At 36.7% G+C, this 14,370-nt stretch overlaps 1 protein-coding gene across 1 annotated transcript; it reads right to left on the reverse strand.

Annotated features, from left to right (window-relative positions):
* Positions 1 to 46: 46 nt before the first annotated feature.
* Positions 47 to 10,258, reverse strand: LOC109102552 (nuclear factor erythroid 2-related factor 2-like). Its single transcript, XM_019115931.2, has 4 exons — positions 10,021 to 10,258; positions 6,062 to 6,277; positions 5,761 to 5,922; positions 47 to 1,825 (listed from the first exon to the last, which is right to left on the reverse strand). Exons 1-4 carry the CDS (start codon positions 10,051 to 10,053, stop codon positions 602 to 604), a joined length of 1,635 nt encoding a protein of 544 aa, XP_018971476.1. The 5' UTR covers positions 10,054 to 10,258; the 3' UTR covers positions 47 to 601.
* Between the last annotated feature and the right edge of the window lie 4,112 nt (positions 10,259 to 14,370).

The following is a 14,370-nucleotide window of genomic DNA, read 5'->3' on the forward strand; positions in this document are numbered from 1 at the left end:
GTAACTAAGATTATTTAAATGCTGTAGAAGTATTGTAAATTCTTAGTTCATGTTAACTAAAGTCAACTAATGAACCTTATTGTAAAGTGTTACTGAAGTCTGAAAAAAGTATCACTGTTTCTACAAAAATATTAAGCAGCACAACTGGTTTCAATCTTGATAATAATTCTGCATTATTAGAGTGATTTCGGAATGATTGTGTAATGCTGAAGACTGGAGGAATGGCTTTTCCATTACTAATAAATTACATTTTAAAATATATTAAAATGGAAAACAGTTATTGTAGATGTAAATATATAATACCATAGTTGTCAGATTTTATTGTCATTTAAATGTAACACTGACAACAATTTGGTGATTTCAGTCTTTCCCTATTCAAGTAGACAGTAGCTGTACTGCATGACTGAAAATAGCGGCTGGGGGACGATGCTAATTTAACTGGTTAAACTGTCATTCAACCAAACTCCCTTGACAAAATCAATAGGAGATGAATGTGAATGCCAGAAACAAACAGGGCCAATGATTCCTCGAGTCCACATCATCCTAACACTGAAGTCCCTGGTGTCTCAACTTACAAACACCAAAAGAGCTTTGCTGTACTTCAGGTGTGATATACAGCAATAGGTAAATCCTCTGTCGGCATATTTGTCTTGTCGGCTGTGCTACGTGGCAGCAGGTAAACCGTGCCGTCAGTGCTGTGCTGTAGTTTGTACTCTCTGGGGTTGTAGGAGTTTCCATGTTCATCTCTCAGCTGTCTGAACACCTCATTGTAGAGTTTCCTGAGCTTCACTTTCGTCTCATGAAGTTCTCTAATGTTCCTCTCATTTTCTTCCTTGATTTCCTCCTTCTCTCTTTTCAGATCCTCAATCTCTTCTTCGAGATCAATGAGACCATCCATCTTTCGTTTGCGACAGCTCTGGGCTGCCATCTTGTTTTTGCCTCGTCTTCGAATGTCTCTGAAGAGGCTATGTTGAGTGTGGTTGAGTTTGCAGGAGCTGATGGCTTCGTTAAATGCTTCCACAGGCAGGTTGATGATGTCATGTACACTAAGCGGCAAACTCATGGCTTGGGCCCGCTGTTCATCACGATATACGTGCCGGACACCTGCAGCTCCGCTTGTGGTTGAGAGATTTGCCTGAGGTTCTCTTTGTGAATATTCAGGTGTTGATTCATTTTGAGTTTGGTGTTGTGTATACGTAATAGTTTCACAGAGCGTTGCCTCTACAGCCTCAGATTGTAGAGATAAAGGCAGCAGATCGGTGTAATCTGATTGGATGCTCTCCAGCTCATCCTTGTCTGATTGGCCTTTATTTAAGGTGTCAGGAGCATAGAGGGATGTCTCTAAATCCATGGAGCCAACAGAAGCAGAGTCATCAAAACCCAGCTGAACGTGGCGCTCCTCAAATTGTGAAAGTGTTTGTGGAGCACTATTTAATTGTTCAGGTTTACTGAGTGAGCTAATATTGATGGTATATGGGCAAAACTCACTGAGGGTTGAATCACTTGAGTTTATCTGGCATTTAGGTAAAATCGCTTGATTCTCAGGGGTACTGCAGCTGTAAATCATGTTTGAAGGTGAAGGTGTATGATTTCCTGGATCTGAGAATGTCTGTATGCATGTTTCCAGGATCTCTACCGGATCAGAGGGTATGGATGACAATGTCTGAGCAACCTCAAAAGAGTCTGATAATGTCTGTGTGACATCCCATAATAACGCATCTGTTGAGTTTTCCCTCAGAGGCTCGGGCAGGTTCTGGTGGCAGATTTCGGTGATATCCTCTAAGGGCAAGCTTGAGGCCTCAGAATCCAAGACATCCAAATAATACTAACAGAGAAACAAAACATTGTTTTAATTATATTAGACATTTTTAAATAATTTTATGTCAAGAAAAGATTTATTCTGATCATTTTATTCTGCAATTTACTATTTATTTTTATACAATTTTTTTTTGCCACCTTCACAATATACATATTTTGTACTTTTTGAGGTGAATTACCAAGACAATTTTTTTTTATTTGTGTTTAAAAAAATTACATGTATATTGATGGATTGCATATTATTTATCTGCCCCATAAGATTTTAGTGGAAATGTATTTAATTTGTACATGGTAAACTAAAATATTTAGACTAATGTTCAATGGTTTGGGGTCAGTAAGATTATTATTATTATTTTAAATATATAAATGAGTGTTACGGTTGGTTGCGCACTATGAAGAATTAACAAAAAAGATGCATCCCAATTTGCCTACTTATGCTATGCCCTAAAAGTATGTTCTCTTTTTGTGAAGAAAAAGTAAATACTTTTGAGTATGTAGCAAAATAGTAGTCAAGCTTTGGGACATACTACTTCGTCAAAACGGTGTTAAACAGACTGCTCTGTTGCTACAGAAGTAGTAGACCATCCAGGAATCTCTGGCATACTCATTTCAACATACTAAGATTTGGGACATATTAATTCTATTTTTGAATACTATTTAGGAAGGATAGTATGCAAATTGGGACACAGTATTAGTCTTTAATAGATAAATCCACAGAAAACTCACAAAACCACAAGGTATAGATAAGAACAGATAAAGACTAAAGGAGAACTGAGGATTATAAGCAAGATCCAAACAAAGGGAACTAATGAGATAATCAGACAACAGTTGAACAGAATGACTAATTAAACAGACTGGGGAAAACTAGGTCAGAAAGGGCAGAACCAAAAACACACAGATAAAGCATACATGTTATAGTAACCCCCTCCTGGAAGGCGCATCCTAATGCCGTAAATAATCCATATGAGACAGGAGGGTGGGGGTTCTGGAGGGGGCGCGAAGCATGAGAGAGGCAAAACAAACTAAGTCCAATAAATAATTCCATGGGGGGGGGGGGGGGGGGGTGGAAGGAGCCAGGGGAAAGCCAGGAGCAGGAGCAGGAGCAGCCAGATGTTGGTCCAGAGACCAGCCAGAACGAGGTCCCAGGGTGGAGTCGAGGGAGGAGCCATGGTGGAAACTTGACAAACGACACCATGGTGACGGCTGGTGGATACCCAGGTGGAGCCGAGCATATGGAGAGCCAGGGTGACACCCGAGGTCCGGAGGGCCAAGGAGGAGCTGACAGCTCCTGCAAGCAAGGTGGAGACGGGGACCTAGAAGACCGGAGCTGAGCTGGAGTGACTGAGGACAACATAGGAGCCAGACGGAACCAGAGGGATGGAGAGACGAGGTGAAGCTGGATGAGTGGAATCCTGTAGCGGAGGTAGGTCACCGACTGACCAAGGTGGAGCCGGAGGGAGGTGGGAGGATGAAGGAGCCAGTGGGATGATGGGCCACGGTGGAGATGAGGGAGCAAGGAGCCAAGGTGGAGCCGGAGGGAGGTGGGAGGATGGAGGAGCCAGTGGGATGATGAGCCAAGGTGGAGCCGATGGGTCGGAGGACCGAGGTGGAGTCCAGGACTCGAAGGCTGGAGGTGGAGACAGGGGATTCTCATGCCTAGGCAAAGTTGGAGATTTGAAGGCCCGAGGCGAATCAGAGTGCTCAGATGGCACAGACTGACAGGAACCAGTGGAGGCATGGCTGAGGAACTGCCTGGTTCTAGTAGAGGAGGTAGGAGAGGGAGGCTGGGAGGGAACACAGGAGGACAGGAGCTGGTTGTAACCAGCAGAGATGCAGGAGATATAGGAGACTCAGGAGAGTTGGGTATTACCTTCCCAAACCAATCAATTAACTCCACATCAGAGATGTCCATAGGTTCCTCTAAATAGTTTCCAGAGGCCAGTTGCAGCTCACCCTCAGTGGCAGGAGTGTGGACAGGACTTTCCTCCAAGCTGTCGATCTCCACTAGCACTCCCTCAGGCATGTGCAGTGTTGCCGGCTCACAAACCTGGTCAGATGCATCGACACCCTCTGGCTCCATGGCGATGGCAGGCACAGTTGCTTGTCCTCACGCTGACTCTTCAGTAGAGTCAGGGTCAGGCTCTCCATCTGGGCCGAATGTGAACGCTGTATTGTTGTTCACCAGCACTCAGTCCGCAAACACAGTGAAGCTCTCTTGAGGACCATAACCGGACAGCTTTGCTTTTGTGGCAGTGTTCAATACCACATAAAAAAATGTGCATAGGCAGCTGTCCAGGTAATGCTTCAGGTATTGTAGATCTAAAAAAATCCCTTGTGTGATCCTCAAGAAGAAGAAATAACCATAACAGTCTTTAATCTATAAATCCACAGGAAAACCACAGAAAACTCAAAACCACAATGTATAGACGAGAATAGATAAAGACTAAAGGAGAACTGAGGGTTTAAGCAAGAACTAAACAAAGGGAACTAATGAGATAATCAGACAATAAACAGACTGGGGAAAACTAGAAAACAAATCATACATGTTACAGTGGGTTTATTCAACAAGGATGCATAAAACTGATCAAAGTTTTATGAAAGACATTTCCAAAGATTTATAATTCAAATAAATCCTGAAATAGAAATATAATTTTTATTAATCAAAGAATCCTCATAAAGATATATTACAGTTTCCACTTAGCAGCACTTAATATTTTAAACACTGATAATAATAAAAAATGTTTCTTGAGCACTGAATCAGCATGTTAGAATGATTTCTGAAGGATCATGTGATACTGAAGACTGTAGTAATGGCTACTGAAAATTCAGTGTTGCCTTCTGAGGTATAAATTACATTTATATTAAAATAGAAAAAAATAAAGAAAAAAAAGATTAAATTGTAGTGATATTTCACAATATTACTGATTTTATGGTGTAGTTGAATAAATGCAAATAAATGCAACCTTAGTGAACAAAAGCATTAAAAATCTTGCTGATTCCAAACAGTTTTTGAAAAAAAACTTGTTCTGAAATGATTGGAGACATTTTAACACATGGGATAAAAAAACAGCCAGACTTGGCCATTGAATCAGACCACTACCTCTCTCCAAAATCCTATCCTCATCTCACTATATATATTATTTTATGATACAGGACAGTGGTCACATGCACCCCCCCACCCAATGCAGTTGCTATCTGTAACAACTCATACTAGTCTGTAGGAGAGGGAATGTGTGAGCTGTGGGTGACATTTGGAACAAGGCCATGCTAGAGACAACTGTGATATGTCAGAACGCCTATTTCAATGATAGTGGGGACATTTACCTTCATAACATTCCATGGAAAATCTAAACATTAACTCATCATATCTTATATAGGCACACACCTCAAACTATTTACTACAGCTTTAATGCTTCTTAATATTACTGATTAGATATATGGTACTAATTGCTTATCTGTTATTAATTTTTACCTTTACCTAACAGATTGTAAGTTAGTTTGCAACTAGACACTTTTATAAAATACAATTGCTATCAACTGTAGTTACTATTTAGAAATAATACATGAATAAAATGTTAACATATATAAGATCTTGTCTTGTATGGAAGCAACCAACAACAGTTTATGCATCTGTCAATTATGCTAACTTTTTTACACTTAATTTAAACCATCATTAAATGCTCACTTTTTTTTTTAGAAAGACATCTCTACTAAGAATGTGCTGACGTCATCACTGACTTATTTGTGATTTAATAAATTCTGTAGCTATGTGATTTTATAAATACCATAGAGCCTATTACAATTAAATTACCTAAATTTAATGTAACTCTGTCTGCAAACTTGTAGTTGCCAAGAAAGAAAATTTATTCCAAAATTAAATGCCGAGCATGAACCAGTTCAGGCATGTCCGTGTGTGTCTTTCTGCATTGTGTGCATAAGTACCTGTAAGTCTGGCAGTGACAGCAGTTCACTAAAAGCCTGCTCTTGAGAAGGAGGCTTCTGAGACTTCTGAGAGAATAGCAATGCAGACAGCAGGGGATTCTGGGTAACAGGTGAACGCGGAGTAAACACAGTAGAATGCAATGCCTCAGACAAGGGCACAGCCTAAAACAGTGAAAATAACTCTGTGAGCAACACTAAACAATAGAGTTTGTGGGTGTGTGTACAGGTGTTAATTTGAGAGACTTTAAGGTTTTCTGTATTAATTAAGGGATGCACACTGTTTATTTGTTTATATGGTTACCTGGGAGGTCACAGATGAAGGACTAGGCAAAAACTCTCCAGTTTCTTTGTCTAGTTTCTGTAATCTTTGCATTATCCTTTCAAGCTCTCGCTTTCTTTTTAACTCTCTTTCTTTTGCTCTCGTGGTCTCCTCCTCCCTCTGCCGGAGACATCCATCAAAGATGTTTCGCTCCACCCCCAAATCAACATCCTGCCTCCATAAAATATCAATCAAATCCTAAACAGAAAGACATCATGTAAAACAGACAATTGACCATGTTTGTCTGTGGCTGTGAATACTGGAATTACAATAAGAGCATGTTTGCATAAACTTTCAGTGAACTCCCACAATATCAGTCATGTTTTTGTACATTATTTGCATTCACATTCATTTGTTTGGCAGGTGCCTTCTTACTAAATGCACCTGTGAACTTTTCAGGTTGGTGTAGCATGGTATAACAATAAACACTATCAGGGTGAATAATTTCATTTTATGAATACAGTAAAACACGTTTTAATTTCACCTTATCAGAACCACTGCACAAAACCAATTAAACTGAACAACATATTATAAGCAAACTTCTAAGTTAATCAAGATATGTATTATTTTTATTGACCCTCTCGTTTGTTTTCTTTGAAGAACCCCACTCTAAAAAATGCTGGGTTGCTTCAACCCAACTTTGGGTCAGATATGGACTAGCCGAACTGTTGAGTTAAATTTTTTAATTATATTTTTAAGCCAAAAGTTGGGTTTGTCCATATCTGACCCAAAACTGGGTTGAAACAACCCAGCATTTTTAGAGTCTTGGAAAACCTGCATTATATGAGGTAGTCTAATTTTAAAAGTGTGATTTATACACCTGAAAATGTCCAGTAAATGTATAAAATCTTATAACTCCATTGGCATTTTTGTAAAGAATTATATTATAATAATTATAATAAAGAATAGAATTATAATAATAAAAAAATATTGTCCAGTAAATTGCAAATGACTGGAAAAGTTATGAGCCCTTGGATATTGTTGTGGACAATATGGAGTCAAAAAGGTTGAGAACCACTGATATAATATCACTTTTAATTACTTCTTTTGATATGATTTAACGATAATCAAAGCATTTATGAGCCCTGATTGTGTGGTCAGAGGTTGTGCTGCCACTGAGGGAGCCTGATATACGACACCAGAACAATAAAGTGCTTCACTATGTCTCTGCTTTGTTTTCTACTCAAAGTAAATGTCAATGACATCTGCAGTGCACACTACAGATGTGGAACTGAAAATAGAAACAGTTCAATTCAGATCATATCAGATCAGTTCACATCAGACAAGTTCATTTCAGTTCAGATCAGATCAGTTCAGACAAGGGGTAAATGTTTGGCTGGTTGGCATGAGTCCAATTATGGCTTAGGTGATTGTCTCAAAAAAAAAACCTGAATGCGAACTGAGTGCCCATGAGCAGAGATGGCAGAATTCAAACCGCGTGCTAATTGGAGTCAAGCAGAACAACTGTCATTGAGATGAATGGGAATGCTATCGGACAGCTTTCTTCAGGTATACAGCAGTTCAGATTAGTTAATTTCAGGTTAATTTAGTTCTATCCCATTGTATTTTTATAGTTTACCATATGGTAAAAAAGGACAAAATATATTTTAAATATATGCTAAATGTTGCTTATATGTTGTTAACAGTGAGGCTCAATGTAATATATTTTTGAAACTGATTATATTAATATATTTAGTAAACTTCATATACCAAAATGTATTTTAAATTGTGTTTCAGGGGCAAGAAAATACTTTTCCAATGTTTTAGTAGCCTACATAGACTAAATGCAAATGTTTGTGGAATAGCCTATTAAATATCAAAACTAGATTTATAATGATTTAATAATGTTTAATGTTTGTATAGTGTAACATATTTCTTCAAATTTGATCTGTGAATGTATTTTCTTGGATTGAAATATATGAAGAGCAAAATATATTTCTAAATGCTTTTAATATATATATATATATATATATATATATATATATATATATATATATATATATATATATATATATATTATTATTTAGTTCTAACATACAGCCATTTTTATGTACCATTCCTCTAGAATCACACACATGGAACAACACAGAGTCAGCTTGTCATTTATTGTGGTTAACAACTTAATTTGTAACCTATTTTTACTGTTATTTCAATTCACTATCAGTGATAGATATTGCCATTGGTGTTTACAAGGTGAGATATAGACATACACATTGTATACAACGATGGCAGTGATTGAAAATGTTTTCAAGCATATTTACCACTAACAGACCCTATAATCAGTGTACGTCCATTCCAGCTTTGCTGTTTCTGTGTATGTGTGTTAACCTGAAGGCCATGACACCGTGGTCTTCTGAGTGAGCGCACTTTATATGCTGGTATACAAACAAAACTTCTAAGCGGCGGTCATAGCCCCAATGGAGTCGGTCATAAAGACCTTGAACTTTGTTGCCCTCTCACTGGAGTCACGCAAGTAAATAAATGCTCCAGCTTACGTAGGAGATCATGCATTTAGTTCAATGAGCAACCTAGGGAAAACAATTAATCAGATAACAGAAAAAACTCCAGAACAAGAATAACTGGGAGAAAAAATTTATAAAGGTGAGCTGAGGTAAAGGTGAATACACACACCCACAGCTGGGTGGTGAATGTCATGATGCAACTGTGTTAAAGTGTAAACAGGCTGATAGAGCCTTGTGTGCATAAAAGACAACTGATTCATGAATTAACTCTTCTCATTGGGGTAAATGGCTACCCACCCTGAAGCAGTAGTGCAGTATTGGGTGTGTCTGGATCAGGTGCACAAAGTGAAATGTTTATTTAACCAACCCAGTTACTTGAATTCATGACAGCTGAGACAAATTTTCTGTGGGTGGCCTCCCACATTAGAGACCTCGGGTCCAAAGCTTTTCTGACTGTCCTCCACTCCACATTTACAGCCCAATATTCAAATACAAAAAATACTTTTTCAGTTCTAAAAAATTGTGTGTATGTATATATATGTATATATATATATATATATATATATATATATATATATATATATATATATATATATATCCTCGTGTTGAAAACTGTGTTTACCTCGTAATATATATATATTATAGATTTTAAGCAATTAGAACATATATTTTTTTTTAGAATATGTATATATATACATATATATATATATATATATATATATATATATATATATATATATATATATATATATATATATATATATCATGTGCATATAATTAGATATGTTACTTTTATTATATGGTCACATGAATATACAAGGTCACTATATGATGCTAGACCTTCAAACTAACTTCACTACTCATTATTTATTTATAATATACTAAAGACTTTTGGGGTTGAATTTATTCCTATAATACACTGACTGAACTGGTGCAATTCTTATCATCGATGCTGCTTTAAATTTTTGTGAAAACCACACACACACACACACACACACACACACACACACACATACACTGAGAGAGAGAGAGAGAGAGAGAGAGAGAGAGAGAGAGAGATACTTCATGATGCTGTCAGTAAAGGTAACCCCTCTAAATCCACCAAAAAAGACAAAACTACATGTATATAAAATTCCACAAAATAATCATGTTTAATGGCTTTCTTTTATTTCTTTTAAACACTGCAACGCTTTAGTAAGGTTATAATTCTAAATAGTTCTGTCTTTTTTATTTTCATTTTTAATGTCATTTTGCAGGTAACATTTAAGATCACCTCAGCAATTCTACAATAAGGCTACGATTACAAGAAAACAACATAAAAATGGGACTTCAAAAAACGAATTAGTCCTTTTTCATCAGTTCCATCAGCACCATATTTCATGGATGTATGTGGATTTACATGAACCTAGTCTATGGTGTAAAGTTTGACTAAATATATTTGGTTTCTTATCAAAGTACTGTTTTTTTTTTTAAACTTACCTCGTGTTGAAACTGAGCTGAAGGGTCGTCCATGTCTTTCAGTTGATGTTGAAGGACTTGTCTGATGGAGGGCTAATATAAAATAAGCGTCAGCAAACCATATTTCTGAATCAAATCTGACGACATGCGCGTGTAACAACCATAGACTGTATAGGTAACAACCCAGACAGGACTCGCCCACAATATCCATCAGCCAATCAAACAACAGATAACAAATTCAGGAACTATCCATCAGCCAATCAAACAGCAGAACACAAATATTAGCTTTACAACATGCAGTCTTTCCTCATCAAAAATAATGTTGAAGAAACAGTTTTATCTCGAGTCTTCACAGTCACAAACGAAAAAGCACAAGTTTACCTCCTTAAAACGATAAATGGGATAATAACTGCTACTTTGCTCTGATTTTTTTTTTCAAAGTCTACAACTAGGCTACGTAAAAATATATTTTAATGCAAGTTTAATGGCCAAGTAAAATATGAGGATTTTGTTTTGTTGAATTGTTCCCAATATTAAACATGCACAGTGTACAATGTAATACATTATAAAATAAAATGTAGGCTAGATAACGTATTTAAACACAGCTTCAGATGAATCATACATTGTCCGTCTTTCAAGAATTTCTTCCCCCTCGGCTTTCAACACGCCACGAAATGTGACAGGTAGCTGTGATTAGCGCCATGCCTACTCTACCTATGCCTAGGGTACGAGCTCAGAGAAGATCTCCGACGAGAGCGTTCATGAGTACCCTACACGTTCACGTTTGGCAGCTCCACGTCGACATTCCTTTAGCGACGGGGAGAGAGAGAGGGGGTCCAGCGATGCATTCAGTCTGTTTCGAGGCTCAGCCAGGACTCAGGAGAGCCACCGGTCAACCGTGAGGTAAGCAGACACTTTACAGTCCAGAATTAAACTTTCATTAGTGGCTTTGGTCTCTAGTTTATGTTTTTGGAGGTGATGCATTAAACTCAGTAAAGCGTGCGCACTAAATTATACTGCTTTATGCAGTTCTTAAAGTGATTCCAAACTTAAACTATTTTACAAAGTAATTTGAAAAGTTTTGGATGCAAAATCTTAGCAGAGAACCTGTGCAAAAACATGGATGACTGTTGTTTTAAATACGCTCAGCTGTTCACAAATGCACATATAGGCCAGTAGCTATGTACACTGTAGAAAACTAGCTTCTGAAAACTGAATTGGTGAATTGAAATGTACAGTAGGACGAAAAAGTATATGTGTGTTTCCATATATTGGACCATGTATTCCATATATATTCCATATGTTTTATTTTGATTTTTTTTCTTGTTTCAACATGCCAAGATCTTTGTGGTTTGTATAAAATAAGACATCCTTTACAGGCTGTCAAACTAGTATTCTCTTAAATATTGTTGCAGCAGTTTGAAGTTGTTAATGTATGGAGACACGTCAGCTTATTCCAGAGAGTGGACATAAATTCTAACATGTGTTTTACTTCCCAGGAGCCCCTGGAGCTGATTGGTCCTCAGTGGGCAACCTTCTGAACTAAAGCAACTGCAAGCGAACTGACTGAAGCAAACATTTGATTGCAGTAAATGTTTGATTTTAAAGACAAATCTAGAATTCAAATGTATGCATAGACTCCGTCTGCCAAAGTTGCATACCTACACAAGTTAACATGCACATATGGACACACTTATACAGAGAAACACACACATTCGACCATGGCTCCTCGGGGAAAGTTCTGTGGTCCACTCTGGCTGTGTGAGTGTGTGGTCAGTGCATTACAGAACTTTGCTTTAGAAGCTCCACCCATCAAATCTCTATTGATCCCAGAGAAAATAAAGGCTTGGTTTTTAAGAGTTTCATGACTGGTTTGAAGTGTATACTTTAACATGGATTAATATGATTTTTGTTAACATAACTTTGTTAGTATTTCAGATGTTGAAATCAAATTGACTTTTTGACCAAATCCCTCCTAGTATTTATAAAAAAAAATGTAATTTAGAAATGCTAAAAAAAATATTAACAGCATAAAGAACAATATACAAAGAAGACATGCAGTCAATAATGAATGATGATGTCATCATAATTCAAATAACCTCCATGGTTAACAGCTTGCAGCTTTTGGAACTTATTAAATCTTCTATGTTTTGAACAAAAGGTTCTGTTTTTCTTGTTTACCCTGACAAGCATATTTTCACAAGTGTGAAAGTATACAATTTTGTTTTTTGGCTTGTAATATTCTGTTGGAACTCAAAATGGTTTATATTGTTAAGTGCTGCTGGAACTAAAAAGGTTTACATAAGGTTATACTTCGCAGAAGCCAGTCAGTCTCACAAATATCATGTAATTTGGTGAATTCGTGGCACACAATGTATCTAAATACGCTAACCTTTCAAAGTTTTTTTTTAATGTATTGCATCAAAGAGACTAATCTGCTGACTGTTATGAATGTTATCCATGAAGCTCATAAGCAAAATAGTGTTGCAGTTGTTAAATATGCTGCATTTAATGCAGTATGTCGTATTTGATGCAAACTTCACCAACAGCCATTAACATCCATTAACATCATTTTGTTATCTCAAAGATTGTGAGTTAAATTTATATGAATTTCCTTTGAAATTCAGTTAACATTTACAGTTTTACGAAAGAAAGAAAGAAAGAAAAAAGGAAATATAGCTGACTGCTTCCCTCTAGTGGAGGTCTGTGTCCTCTGAGCCCTCACAGCTCATGTCTTCCTTCTTTCAGTTTCTGTATCAGACACTTTCACCTTGAGAATGTTGATGTAATTAAAACAAGAGATATATATATTACTATTACTCTTACAAATTGTAGATCTATGTAGACACTGTAACCCTATACACTGCTACATCTTCGATACACATAATGTGACAGAGGTTCCTCTCATTGACAAACACAGACGAGTAGTGTCAGGCATAAATCAACAAGATATTCTATTCGTAAAGCTTTAAATAAACAGGATATAACATAGCCTACATATATTTATATTAAATGTCGCAGCACCGAAATTACTACAATAAAACAAAATGCTAATATTTTTCACTGGTGTATTGTAAACGCATAGTTTATATTTTAACCAAACGTTTATTTAAAGAACATTTAACGTACCATGAATAATTAATACAGAATATAGACAAATTTTAGACACCATGTCTTACGTGTTTCAACAGCAATGCATGTTGATTGTGCAACCTCTATTTTTAATTTAAAAAAAAATAATAAATGTTACAAAATTTCGTTGCGTAACTTTCTGTGTCATGTAGGTGGCAGCATTTTTTTAAAATGACACTGCTAATGACATTGAACCCGTTGCACAATTTAACGAATCAGGGTAGATTTATATTTCTGCATATAAACAAACCACGTTTGTTAAAGTTGTGTGATTTTCAAAATATTATATTTTAGCAACTTTAACACAACCTGCAGGCTTTGCATGAGGTAGTTAGTTAGACTGGATGTGACCAGTTGTGCACTTCCTGAAGGAACTCGGATCTCTCTTTGGACTTTGTTCTCTGATGAGTAAGTTACTGCACGTAGCCTACCTACATATTACAATGTTCAAGTTCAAGCTGAGGCTGATAAAGACAGTTGGGCTATGCAATTAATTTATATGTGATCTTCCCAACTTTACTGAGGAAATTTAATTTAAATTACTCATTAAACTACCCTTATGACCATAGTACCCAGGTCACAGCCAGTACAGGCTAAAGATGAAATTAAGTGTCCATGCTTATATACATGAATGATGTACGTCTTTGCTGTTAGTTACTCTAATCTAGATCTATATCCATAATTTGGATGTAATGAATCTGAAAATGGAGAACACAAAACATTTTGTTTCTCAATTGTCAAAATTAATAATTGAATCTGATAGAACTTTAGTGGTATTCAATTTGCAGTACTATCATTTTGTTCAATAATAACGATATAATTTATCTTTTACAGCAGTGCATCCGATGGTCAATTTCCTGACATGAGAGCTTCAATATTCATGGGAGGACCAATACTCCCATTATCTATCAGTCAAGAGCACCATTTATATAGAAACTATGATCATGATTAAAAGAAGAAAAAAAGCAAACATTCTAGGAAAGGCTTTCCAAGCAAATAGAGATTTCTCAGAGGAAGAACAGCGTACCTTACGCTTTATATCTTGAGTTTAAAGGTCTTAAGTACAGTGTCATCAGTTATCTGACTCCTTAAGGGTCTGATTGGTACATTGAGGATTGAAACTCAAAAGGTAAAACTGAAGATGTGATGAGCTATCACTAAAGCTCACAAACAGAAATATCAGCAGGCAAGTGCATGATTAGAACATGAAAAGCTAAAAGAACAGACATGACAAAAATG

The sequence above is a fragment of the Cyprinus carpio genome, chromosome A6, assembly GCF_018340385.1.
Source record: "Cyprinus carpio isolate SPL01 chromosome A6, ASM1834038v1, whole genome shotgun sequence".
NCBI lineage: Eukaryota > Metazoa > Chordata > Actinopteri > Cypriniformes > Cyprinidae > Cyprinus > Cyprinus carpio.